The 13,372-nt window shown below is 52.9% G+C and overlaps 2 protein-coding genes across 2 annotated transcripts; one reads left to right on the top strand and one right to left on the bottom strand.

Moving 5' to 3' along the window:
- Positions 1-112: 112 nt before the first annotated feature.
- ERAS (ES cell expressed Ras) lies at positions 113-4,894 on the top strand. The gene is made up of 2 exons (XM_077887985.1): positions 113-1,215; positions 3,914-4,894. Exon 2 carries the CDS (start codon positions 3,956-3,958, stop codon positions 4,655-4,657), a length of 702 nt encoding a protein of 233 aa, XP_077744111.1. The 5' UTR covers positions 113-1,215; positions 3,914-3,955; the 3' UTR covers positions 4,658-4,894.
- Positions 4,895-5,953: 1,059 nt separating this feature from the next.
- Positions 5,954-11,339, bottom strand: PCSK1N (proprotein convertase subtilisin/kexin type 1 inhibitor). The gene is made up of 3 exons (XM_077887698.1): positions 11,132-11,339; positions 6,699-7,171; positions 5,954-6,322 (listed from the first exon to the last, which is right to left on the bottom strand). The coding sequence occupies exons 1-3, from the start codon at positions 11,243-11,245 to the stop codon at positions 6,127-6,129; spliced, it is 783 nt and encodes a 260-aa protein (XP_077743824.1). The 5' UTR covers positions 11,246-11,339; the 3' UTR covers positions 5,954-6,126.
- Between the last annotated feature and the right edge of the window lie 2,033 nt (positions 11,340-13,372).

The raw sequence follows: 13,372 nt of genomic DNA, 5'->3' as shown, positions 1-13,372 counted from the left end.
AAAGAACACCACACCCCTGGCCAACAGGTCCAAGGTGTAATGAAGGAATGAGGGCATGGGTCTTTATCGGGTCAACCCCCTGCCCAACCAGAGTCCAAAAAACTAACTGGGAATAGGGCAAGCAGCTTGACTGGCTCTGCTATAGATTAAATGGTGGAATCCCTGAGCAAATGAATGCCTGCCCTAGAAATAGCCTCACTGCCAGTCTCAGCTACACCCTGGGCTGAGAAGGGGGGACAACTAACAGGAAGTGTCCTCACCAGGCTTCATTCTCCCCATCTGTGTTTTTGTCCTGATTTCAGTGTGGTTTAGGTTTAACATACTCAGATTTAGTGGTCATGGGTAACTTCCCCCAGAACAGAGTGCCCATAATTGACCAGGCATGAGGAACTGGAGGATACTTTGGGGGTTTTATTTCTCCCATATACTGAGAATTTCTTTGGCAACTCAGAAGAGACCAGGTTAAGATTTCTTAGACTTTTCTTCATGGCCACCTTATGAACCCAAGATACCCACAGAGCCCCATCATTCATCCATCTTTGAAAGAGCATTCTGGAGGCTTCCCCACTACCAACCTCAACTTACATCTCCTTGGTCAGAACTGTGCCACATGGCTGTCATAGCTGCAAGGGAGTCTGGGAAATGTTTGAGCTTGACACACATCCACTTCAAATCAGATTCCTAAGGCCCTGATACAATAACCCTCCCCTGCAACTCTTTCCCTCCAGAAGCAAGCCAAACCTTCTCCCCCAAGCTACTTTGCAAAAGCCTGCTTGAGGCAGCCCAGGCGCCACCGCTTGGGGCCCTCTTGAGACATATAACAAAGTCTGGCCATTCAGGTCAAACTTGACATGCTCCGCACGCCAAAAACACGAAATCCCATCCCAGATAGGGGCAAGGTAAGGGAGAGGTGCAGCAGGGGGTACAGGAACAGATCCCGCCGCTCACTCCATGCATCCCCAAGACCACCTCCTTGGTGCAAGGTGGCTGGCCAGAGGCTTGGACCCCACGCCTACCCCCAGGGCGGGGCGGGGTGGGGCGGGGAGGGGGCGTGCCATTGTAGGGGCCTGGGAGCGCAGCTGCGCATGCGTTCTCCCTCCTGTCTCCCGCCCCCCACCACACACCTGCTGAGACAGGGGGAGAGCGTCTTTTCCTCTGTCCTGTCAGAGCTGCGGCAGGTTCGGGTCGAGCACTCCAGCCTTTCCCAGGACCAAGGTGAGCCACTGCCTCTGGGCCTCCAGCCCCTGAGGCTTGAGCCAGGGGTCTTTTCCCACTGTGGGCTGAGGGAGCGCGACGGAGGTTGAGAGGGGACCCTTCCCCTACCTCCTCCCATTCCAAGTGGCCAGTGACCACTCCCAGCCCCTCGCTCAGCCACCTCTAAGAGACAGACCTGGGTGCGGGTCGCTGTACCATGCAGGAAGCCGGGCTACAGGCCCGAGGCTCGGGATTGGGGCGATCCCGGCCCCCTAGAAAGGAGAACTGGACGAGCTGGGCCGCCCGGAGCACAGGGGACAGCTTTAAGGGAAACTCGTGCGACCCTATCTGCACCTCCCCTGGCCGAGTCAGGGGAAGCGTTGGTCTGGCACCGGTTTCGGGTTTTGGCTCGTAGGGGTGCACGCTCGGGTGCCGCCGCCCCCTTCCTCCCCCCACCAACATGCACCCCTGGATCCGGGCGAATCCACATGGGCCTGGGCCAGCCGGCTCCAAGTGGGGTCACAGGGTCTCAAGGGCCCCACGGTGATGCTCATAAGCTCTCGACCCACAGAAAGTGGCACAGTGTCACCCAGGGAGGGCCAGACCCCCCTCTGCCATTGGTCTGGTCTGATCTCGCGGGCTGTGTGACCTCGGGCAGGTCACCGCCACCGCCACCGCCACGTCGCTTGCCGGGGCCTCCCTGTTCCACGCTGACAGTGGCCTGGGTGGGTAGGGAAGGGTAGCCTCTCGAGAGTGGTGGGAAGAGTTGCGGGGGCCATCGGGCGGCTCCCCTGCTGCAGGCCGAGCTCCCTGGAAAGAATTCCTGCGGCTCCTTACCGCTCCAGGTGCTGGTCGCCAAGGGAGACAGGGAGAGCCCTCTCACTTGTCCCTGGTCTCGGGCCAGGGCACCCTCAGATTCCCAGCTGCCGAACCCCAAACTCAAGAATTAATCTTGATTCCACACCCTGCCCCCAACACCGCCTTTTACTGTTGGAGCAAATCCTGTCAATTAGTTCCAATCTAGGAATATGCCAGATTCTGACCTCGCCATGGATGGCCTTGGACCAGGGCAGTGGCCTCCTCGCTGCTTTCCGCCCTCACTCTCTCCTCGCCTGTCCTTGCTGCTATATCGTCCCCCTCTTTCTGTCTCCCAAGTGTTCGGGGACCCTCCCCCCAGAGTTCTGTCCACAGTTTACCGCTCTTCACTAGGGCCGCCCTTCTTTCTGGGCCAGTGCATCTAATAACTATTGCCCGGAGTCTCTCTGGGCCTGGGACCTCCCAGCTGGATCCCCATCTGGGACCTTCCCTGCCCCCAACCCTGACCTCCAGATTCCAAATTCAACAGAACTCCCTGTGGATACCTCGAACCCAAGGTCTGCCCCCAAACTGACATTCTCCCCGGGTTTCCAGAGAGACTCCAGGTAGCAGTCATTATGATGCATTTCTTGAGGCCACACACTGAACCAGGACCTGGATGTGTATTGAATAAGTTTAATGGTAATTTGCTATTAATAGCTAACGCTAATTGAGTACCTGCTGTGTGCCCATCCTCTCCAAACTGCATGATAATTTACTTGCTTATGTTGTTGATTGTCTCCTCACTTCCAGAATCTAATCCTCCCAAGGGCAGGGATTTTAGTCTATTTTGTTCTTTCCCCTTCTCCACCCCCTCACCTCCCCCCTCCCTTCCCCACACCCATCACAATGCCTGGCCTGCCGGAAAACACTGGAAATAATGCATGAAAATTAAATAATAATAAAGAGGCCTAACATTAACCAAGCATTTTCTGCGTGTTTATCACCTATTGTTTCCATCTGTTTTTACTGATTTATCTTTCTCGGTGTCGAGTCTTCCTGACTAGTATGTCATGTTCCTGGGGGCCAAGGGTTTGTTAACTGCTTTAACTATTCTCCCCACTTGTTTGTCCTTGCCCCACAGTGGGTTCTCAATAGCCGCATGCTGCATATGTAAGAAAGACTAAATTCTAATGTTAATGGCTAACCGATCTCATAATTTACTGATTTGTTTGGTTTATTGTCTCCACTTTTTAGAATACAAACTCCCTGGGGACAGGAATGTTGCTTGGCATATAATATGTGACAAGCACGGTGGTGGGCTGGAGACCAGCAGTGATAACAATCCAATAACAATCCAAAATCCAAACTAACCAAAACCCCCACCCTCCCTCTGGAACGAGGAGGGACTGCTAATGGGCAGGAACTTTCTTTTCCGGGTGATGAAAATGTTTTAAGATTAGATTATGAAGATGGTTGCACAACAGTATGAATATACTTTTAAAAAAACGATTAAAAAAAAATAAAAAAAAAAACGAAACAAACATTGAACTGTGCACTTGAACGAGATTAACTTTGTGATATATAAATTATGTCTAAATCAAGCTGTTTTTAAAATCCTTGCCTTGGGGCACCTGGGTGGCTCAGGGTTGAGTGTCTGCCTTTGGCTCAGAGTGTGATCCCGGGGTCCCAGGATTCAGTCCCACATCCTGCTCCCCACAGGGAGCCTGATTCTCCCTCTGCCTATGTCTCTGTCTCTCAGAATAAATAAATAAGATCTTTAAAATAAAATAAAAGTCCCTGCCTTCACATAGAAGGAATGAAACAAATTAAACAACATAAATAAGGTGTATATATGGCCTACTAGAAGGTGATTTGCACACAACTAGGCACCCTTGTCTTGTTTTTTCTCTTCCCTTCACAGGGCCTGCTGTCCACATTCCTCCTCTGAGCTGCCCACTAGGGGATGGCACTGCCAAGAAAGCCTAACATGTTTGATCTGGGCCTGGGCACGTGGAGCCTTAGCTCCCGAGAGGAGAACCAGAGGGCTCAGGCGCCCTCCAAGAGTGTCAGGAAGCAGTTGCCCGAGTACAAGGCGGTGGTGGTGGGCGCGAGTGGCGTGGGCAAGAGTGCACTCACCATCCAGCTGAATCACCAGTGCTTCGTGGAAGACCACGACCCCACGATCCAGGATTCCTACTGGAAGGAGGTGGCCCTGGGCCATGGGGGCTGCATTCTGAATGTGCTGGACACGGCGGGGCAGGCCACTCACAGGGCCCTGCGTGACCAGTGCGTGGCTATTGGAGATGGTGTGCTGGGTGTCTTTGCCCTGGATGACCCCTCGTCTCTAGCCCAGTTGCAGCAGATGCGGGCCACCTGGGGCCCTCGCCACACCCAGCCCCTCGTCCTTGTGGGCAACAAGTGTGACCTTGTGACCACCACCGGAGATGCTCATGCTGCAGCTGCCGCCCTCGCGAAGAGCTGGGGAGCCCCCTTCGTGGAAACTTCAGCCAAGACACGGCAAGGTGTAGAAGAGGCCTTTACCCTGCTCATTCATGAGATTCAAAAGGTCCGGGAGGCCATGGCAAAGGAGGCCATGGCAGGGGCAAGTGGAGATAAGAGCCGACACCAGAAGGCCATGTGCCGCTGTGGCTGTTCCGTGGCCTGAAGCTCTTGGTCAAGAAAAGTGGCCTTCCCCCAGGCCAGGGTGGTGGTTCCTAGGCATGAGATCCCCAGAGCAACCAGCTGTGTGGGACACTGTTGGTGTGTTGGGATATAAGAATCCCTCTATTGGGGAGGTTTTCATTTGGTGACGGGCATTTGGGAATGTGGGGCATAGTATCAGTTACTGGCAAGCTAAGAGATTTTGTGCAAAATTAAATAAATGGTGTTCTCAGGCTTCAAAGCTGCCTCTGTGCCAAGTGTTACGTGGGTGGGAGTGAAACTGGGGAGACTGTTACTTGAATTGTGAGAATTCTTTCATTCAGGAAATGTTGGGGAGAGGCCACTGTGTGCCAGGCCCTGCTCTGGGTGCAAAGGATGTAGAGGCAAACAAGACACTTAGAAATCCCTGCCCTCGTAGATACAACATAAGGCTATGTATTAAAAGCGAGTGTAGGAATAAAGAGCGACAGGTTAAGGAAAGCCCTAGTGAGTAGGTGATACTTGAGTAAAAACTTTTGAAGGTGTAGCACCTGGGTGGCTCAGTGGTTGAGCCTCTGCCTTTGGCTCAGGGCCTGATCCAGGGTCCTAAGATCGAGTCCGTCATGGGATTCCCCACAGAGAGTCTGCTTCTCCCTCTGCCTACGTCTCTGCCTGTCTCTCTCTGTCATTAATAAATAATACAATCTTAAAAAAAACTTTTGCAGGTAACTAGGGGCAGAGGGAATAGCCAGTGCAAAGGCTGTGAGCATAAATCAGCTGCCACCATAACTCCCAATACCTTCAGGCCAAGGGTAAGAGTACAGCTACAGCGAGCCTCTACTCTATAAATAAATATTACAAATCAAGCTAACAAATGCAAGTAAAATACGCCCTACTTTCCTGATTTGACAAAGACCCTCTCTTACGACCTGGAGTCCCATGCCTGAATGTGTCCGTTGGGAAGGCCTAGCTCCTGCTGGCCTGCAGCAGGAAGCACTCAGGTGTGCCTGTGGCCTCTGCAGCCAGCACAGCTCCAGCCACTCAGGCCTCAGCCACCCCTTGGTCCTCAGAAGGATGGACCCCAGGAAAACGGTGCTGCAGGCTCTGGAAGTGTCCTCAAAGCCTTCTGGAGTGGGGCACAGGATCTGGCCGGTTACTGCTATTGTCTTTATGGATGCCTCGCCCAGTGAGGAGAGGCAGAGTGGGGGCGGGGGACTCTAAGGTGCCACCAGGACAGGGGCCCCTCTGCCTTTGTCTGAGGGCAGTCATCACCGCTGGGCCCACCAGCCCCCCTAGAGACAGCCACTCGGACAAGCATACGGCTGCTTCAGATCTCTTTATTGTGGAGCCAAAGGCGGGGATGTTGGGGGTCGAGGGCCGCAACTGCGGCTGACGGTAAGCCGGTAAGCCGCTCTCAATGTGCCGACAGGGAGCAGTCGGGGTGTAGGGGTGGGGCAGTCCTGGGCCCCAAGGAGCGCAGGATTCGGCCGGGGCTCAGGGGGGCAGGAGGCGGCGCACCGGCGCCTGGGGCGAAGGGGTCTCCAGGCGCTTCACCCGAAGCAGGGCCCCCAGCACGCCCTCAGGGGGCACCTCGGGGCCCAGATCCTGGTCCGCGGCTCGGCGGAGACGGCGCGGGGCAGCCACAGCCTCGGGGTCCCCGCTTCCGGCGAGGATCCGCCCCAACAAGTACCTGCAGGAGAGCGGGAGTGGGCGGCAGTGAGAACGTGCCCGCGCAATAACGTCGCGGCCCTAGGACCCAGATGGCCCTGCTACCCCACACAGCCGGGGGCCCAGGTCGTCCGCAGCCTCCTCCGCAGCCAGGCGTCCCCAGCCCACTGCTTTCCAGCAGTCCCGGCCTCCAATCCCAGACCCTCTGGTTTCCCTGCCTCCCAGTCCCCCCTCCCAGAAACCCGACAGCGGAGCCCCCTCCCCGGGACCAAGAGTCCCGTTCCCCAGAGTCCCCCCGGCAAAGCACCTCTGCCCCAGCCCCTGGGTGCGGGTCCTCACTCCCTCCTAGGGGCCCCGCCCCACGAAGGCGCCGCCCCCTGCCCCCCTCGCTGGGGCACCTCAGCAGCTCCGGGTCCACGTCGGGGGTGTCGTCGCTGGCGTCCTCGGCCTCTGGGCCCACGGGGCCGTCGTCGTAGACGGGGGGCCGGGGTCTGAGCGCCGCGGCCGGGGCCGGGGCGGGGACGAGCTGGGCGGCGAGGGCAGCGGGATCCAGGCGGGCTCGGAGCAGGGCGCGGGCGAGCTGCGCGGCGGGCGCCTCGGGGTCGTCCTCCAGGCCCGGCGCGGGGTCGCTGGCGCGGGGTGCGCCCCAGGCGCGCAGCAGCTGCGCCAGGACCCGCGCCTGCTGGTCCTCGGCCTCCTGCGCCTCGGCGCGCGCCCGCTCCTGCCTCTCGGCCTCCAGCAGGTGCGCCAGCGCCCGCGCCAGCTCCTGCACGGCCCCCGCCGCCTCGCCCCGGGGCACCGCTCGCCGGAAGCGGCGGGGAGCGCCGGCCTCGGCCAAGGGCGACGAGGCTGCGCCCAGGCCGCGGGGCTCCTGCCGGAAGACGTGGGAAGAGGGAGACGTCAGCGGCGGTCAGGCCAGGGACCCCACCGGGGGAGCCCGGTGGACCTCAGACATCGCCAGATGCCGCCAAGGCACCGTGGCCCCTCATACCCGGACACCCCTAAGGCCACTGGGTCCCAAATATGTCCAGGCACACGTAAGACAGCTGAAGGCCCCTAGATCCCTAACCTCCTCAACAATTTCCTAGTGATTCAGAATTTCCCCCAGAGCTGCTGGAGAACGGGTTTCTTTATAGGTGGTGATGGCGGATATACAGCCATAGATTTGTCTGTATTGATGCTGTGGACTCTAAGAACCATATTTGCATTTTATAGGTTCCTATCGTTCACTTGTTTTACGCAAAAGTTAGCGAACTGTTCCACACCGTGCATTTCCGAATCTATATCTAGATCAGTACTTTCAGTACATCTTTCTCTCTTCCTTTTCTTTCTCCTCCCTCCCTCCCTCCCTCCCTCTCCCTCTCTTGTTCCCTCCCTCCCCCCTTTCCTTCTCTCTCCTCCTCTTTGCCTTTTTTACCTCTGCATTGAATCCCTTTTGTATGGATGTACATATTTAACTAGTCTTCGATTGATGGACATTTACAGTGTTTCCAATCTTTTGCTATTCCTTTTTAAAAATATTTTGATTTTTATAGATTTTATTTGTTAATTTGAGAGAGAGAGAGAGAGCATGAGTGAGGTGAGGAGCCCAGGGAGAAGCAGACTCCCCGCTGAGCAGGGTGCCCGATAGGGGGCTCTAAGGGGCTCGATCACAAGACTCCAGGACCATGACCTGAACCGAAGGCAGATGCTTAACGGACTGAGCCACCCAAGCACCCCAAGATTTTATTTTTTAAGTAATCTCTATATAAATATACTCTATACTTCAGTCCCAATATGGGACTGAAACTCACAACACCATTAAGAGCCTGGTGTTCTACCAACTGAGCCAGCCAGGTGGCCCCCCAATCTTTTGCTATTCTTGTAATGTTGGGATCAATAACCTTGTTCGTACATTTTTTGGCATATGTGTAAATCTTTCTGTAGGATAAATTACCCAGTAACTAATTTTCAATTTAGACTGTTTTGAAACAATTTCAAAAGGTTTAAAGAAATAAAAGACAGGGACGCCTGGGTGGCTCAGTGGTTGAGCATCTGCCTTCCGCTCAGGGTGGGATCCTGCGGTCCCAGGGGTCCCGGGATCCAGTCCCACATTGGGCTCCCTGCGTGGAGACTGCTTCTCTCTCTGCCTATGTCTCTGCCTCTCTCTCTTTCTCTGTCTCTCATGAATGAATAAATAAAATCTTTTAAAAAAGAAATAAAAGACAGTATCAAAAGTATGAGTAAGGAACAAAAGACCATAAGACCATTAAAATGACTGTGAAGAATTGAAAAAGAAACACCTAGAACATCTAGAATTATACCAAAAAAATGTGTAGAAAGCAAACAGAAAAACTAATACAAAAATAGGGAGGGGTGCCTGGCTGGCTCAGCAGGAAGAGCACGCGACTCTTGATTTGGAGGTCGTAAGTTCCAGTCCCACGTGGGGTACAGAGATTATTTAGATAAAAAATAAATTTAAAAAATAGGGAAAACTGATGATCAAGTATTCCATAAAAAAGGAAACATAAATAGGGGACGCCTGGGTGGCTCAGTGGTTGAGAGTCTGCCTTTGGCTCAGGGCGTGAGCCCGGGATCCAGGCTCCTTGCATGGAGCCTGCTTCTCCCTCTGTCTAGGTCTCTGCCTCTCTTTCTCCCTCTTTCTGTGTCTCTCATGAATAAATAAATAAAATCTTTTTTAAAAAGGAAACAAAAATAGTTACTAAATATATGAAAAATTGTGAGCCTCATTAGTAATCAGGAAAATGCAAATTAAAGTGCCAGTGAGGTAGTATGCATAATTTGTCCAAAAGATTGCCAGAACTTAAACTACCCAATAATGTCCAATGTTGACAGGGGGGTGGGAAAAACAGAAACTCTCATACATTGCTGGTGGGAATTCAATTGCCAACATGACTTTAAAAAAACAATTTGGCAACATCTAAAAAGATACACAAATCCTGTGACCCACTCCTGGGGTGCTATAGTTTTTGTACACATACTATACTGGACATGAGTTCGTGAAAAATCACATAGGCACTATTTGTGACATCAAGGAAGTGGGCAGAGTGGGGGAGAAAGCCTGGAAACCACCCAAATGTCTACTGATATATTGAGAATGCATTTGTCAACCATAATATACTCATTTATTGATGATATACTCAGAAAATAAAATATTGGGGATCCATGGGTGGCTCAGTGGTTTAGCGCCTGCCTTCGGCCCAGGACGCAATCCTGGAGTCCTGGGATCGAGTCCCACATCGGGCTCCCTGCATGGAGCCTGCTTCTCCCTTTGCCTGCGTCTCCACCTCTCTCTCTATGTGTCTATCATGAATAAATAAATAAATATTTTTAAAAAAAGGAAATAAAATATTATGCAGCAATAAAGATAAATGAATTATAGCCACACACTTCAATGCGGAAATTGGATGGTGCACGCATCTCACTATCAATGCAGAGCCAAAAAAAAAAAAAGCAAGTTATAGAATGCCACTGCAGGCGGCCTAAGACTAGCAGCCACCCTGATGACTTCCTAGTGACCCCTAGTGACCACAAAGGGCCCGATGCCTGGTATGATTCCATTTCTATGAGGAAAGGTGAAATAACATATTATTTAGACATACATATATATGTGATAAGCTACAAACACAAGTAAGGAATTGATGAACAGAAAAGAGGATAATGATTATGGAGCAGGAGGGATGCTGTGCGCAGCGGCCCCCAGGGGCTTCTAACTATTGGTCATGCTCTATTTCTTCAACTGAGTGGTGGATACACACAGGGGTTATTAATTATCATCATTCCTTACATCATACGTGTATATTAACTATATTATGTCATATATCAAATATTTAATAATTTTTTAAGATCCTCCATCCTTGACACAGACAGCCCTGATGAGTTGGAGGATGATATGTTCCAAGTGCCCTGGACACCCACCACCCCTCAGCCCCTAGGGAATCACACACTCAGCAATCAGAGCCTCACATATATTCTGGTGGACTAGCAGGCCTTGGGATGTCACACGTGCCGCATCCACACACAAGGAACTGCACACGTTCACATACAGGGCTGCTCCTGCGGCTACGATGCCCAAGCTACCCAGATGCAAGGACATGCACCACCCTTAAAGACACAATGCAGCAGAAACATCATGGCTCCTCTCCCCACGATGACACAGCTGCATAAAGAGACAGTCTGAAACAGCCTTGGGAACACGCGTACAAAATCCTAGTCCAACAGAACCAAAATGGGATGCACACATGTGGATGCAAAGACCACTCCCACCTAAAAAACGAAATCTCACACACACACTGACACGCCCATAGGCCAGCCATAACATAGGATTCACAAACACTCACACGGCGTCACTGAGACAAGTCAAACGCAAGAACACAGCCGGCATCACACGCAGCACACCCAGACTCACGATCGCACCTCTGTACCGGCGCTCGGAAGCGCTCACATCAAAAGACGCGCACTCACAGGGCCACCACATTCTCACGCCTGTCATCGCATCTCGCGCACGCAGATCCGTGCGCGCACCCCCTTCCTTAATGCGCACTAGTGTCCTGGACAGCGCCCCGGGCGAGGCCGGCCCGCGCCAGGTGCCAAGGGTGGCCAGGGCGTGGCTGCCAGCCGATCCTCGCACACCCAGAGACCGAGCCCCGCGCGGTCTGGGCGCAGACCGGCGGCTGCACCCGGGCCACCCTGGCCGATGTCCCCGCACGTCCAGGAGCAGGCACGGGCCAGCGAGGACGAGGGGCCAGCAGCCGAGCACACACCCTCGCCCGCAGCACCCTCCTGCCCACCCCCACCCCCACCCCCACCCCGCGCCCGACCGGTGTCGCACCTTTACCGGCCGCGCGCAGAACGCGGGAGGCGGCCGAAGTAAGCCCAACAGCAGCAGCACCAAAAGGCCGACGCCCCCGGCCCGCGGCCCGCCGAGCAGCGGCGACCACGCCATGCTGCCCCAGCGAGCCGGGCTCCGGACGGGCGGACTGGCTGGCAAATGCGCAGCGCCTGGGCGAGCGGGCAAGGCTGCGGAGCTTTGCGGCTGCGCACGCCGGGGGGCCCGGCCCTCCCCTGCCCACCCCCTCTCCCGCCACTCCACGCAGGCGCAGCCTGGGAGCTCCAGCAGCGCCTCCATCCTACCCGTCGCCATGGAGATGCCCGAGGGGCAAGGTGGTGAGCTGGAGCAGGCGCTGGCGGTTGCCATGGCAGTCGAAGGGCAGTTGCCGGGGCAACAGACCTCGCGGTCCCATAGCAGATAAGCAGGCAAAATTGACTCAATGGAGTGGAAAGGGGTCTGGTCCCCACCCCGCCCTCCCTGAGGAGGAGATAGAAGACTTTGTTCGCTGGATAAACAGTTACTCGCCACTGTGGGTGAGCATAGATACAGAATCGAATAGATTTTATCCATATATTGTTCCAGAAAGGACTTCAAGCCACTTAAAATGATGCATCAAAGGAAACAGAACTTCGGTGAAATTTGTCTATACGTTGGGCAAAAAAACGTTGGGGAGGGAGTGTTAGTGATAATTTCTGGGTGGGGAGATAAATAATGGTTTGTCACTTTCTCCTTTACATTTCTCTCTGTTATCTGAAAAAGTGTGGCAGTGAATATTATAATCAGATAAAAAATAAAGATATTTTCATTCAGAAATTAAAGTATGGTAACGGCACAAATTAAAAGTGAAGGAAAGAAAGATCCGTTTATGCTGCTGTGAGTATATCTCATCCATCGATTTTCTGTCTCCAGCTCTTCGGTGTTACAAACAACTTACAAAGAAAACCATCACACACATGCCTTTATGGACCTGAAAATGATGTACCCAGTGATGGTGTGATGGACACTTGTTTAAGGTGGTTCCCATGATCCTTGTCTCCTGGTGTCCACAATCTTGCGTAATCCCCTCCCCTTTGAAAGTGTGCATGACCAAAGGGGACCAGATATATGTGATTACATGTACATAATTATGTTAGAAATGAGGTTGGAATTGTTGCAGGAGAGACTACATTGGGTGAATGGAGGTGTTGGTTCTTGGATTCCCCATAAGAGATTTACATGAGGATCCACACTCGAATAAAGACAGCCCCAGGGAAGGTAGCAAGCACAAAGCAGCATATTAAGGACAGTACACTCTCAAGAATGGAGAGTGGGCAGGCCCGGAGGTGGCAACTGAACTGGGGTTAGGGATGCCTTTTCTTTTTATGGTCGTATAGGTTGTGGGTCATAGCTAGTGATCTCTGACTGAGGTTGTTTCCAATCATCTAAGGAATTCCTCCTACCAGTTGAGAGGGAGAGTTTTGGGCCCTACAAGGTTCTTGCTGGAACTGTCATGGCTATTTTTCCCTACAGTGTAGGGAGGCACATTGAAACTGGGCGCAGACTGGTGGCTGGACCCTGGGCCACTCTGGCCGTTGTAATATATAATGTAAATATATTATGATGAAAGTATAGGTTACCCTAGGGCAGAAGTGGAAGAAGAAAGCACATATTCTGCACCTATGGCTCTTGGCCTGTCAGCCCCAGGGTATTAGAAGCTTTAAGGCAAGAATGTTAGAAGCCACAAAGTCAGAGTGTTGTCCCTTCAGGCTTCTAAAGTGTCACCTATTTATCACCACCTTTGCCTCCAGTTCATGTCTAGCTAACTGCCTACTTTATCAAAATGACCTTCTTGTCATGAGGTGACTCCCACTCCCTTACTAGCTTTGATGAAGCAAGGGGCCACTTTGGGAACTTCAGATGGCAAGAAAGATCGGTTAGTCTCTAGGAATTGAAGGTGGCCTCCGGATGACAGCCTGCAAGAAATCAAAGCCCCCAGTCCTCCCCCTGCAAAGAACCAATTCTGCCTATGACCAGAGTGAGCTTGGATCCTTCCCCAGTCAAGCCTTAGATGAGACTGCAGCTCTTGTCAGCACCTTCATTTCAGCCTTGTGCAACCCTAAGCAGATATCCCAGTTAAGCCATGTCCTGAGTCCTGACCCACAGAAACTGAGAGTTAGTGTTGTTGTAAGTCTGTTGTTTTAAGCTGAGAAGTAACACGTATCAACAAACTAGGAATAGAAGAGGAAGTCCTCAACCTGATAA

The sequence above is a fragment of the Canis aureus genome, chromosome X (genome assembly GCF_053574225.1).
Source record: "Canis aureus isolate CA01 chromosome X, VMU_Caureus_v.1.0, whole genome shotgun sequence".
Classification (NCBI taxonomy): Eukaryota; Metazoa; Chordata; class Mammalia; order Carnivora; family Canidae; genus Canis; species Canis aureus.
The sequence above is the reverse complement of the archived record's forward strand: the minus strand, read 5'-3'. Positions and strand labels throughout refer to the sequence as shown.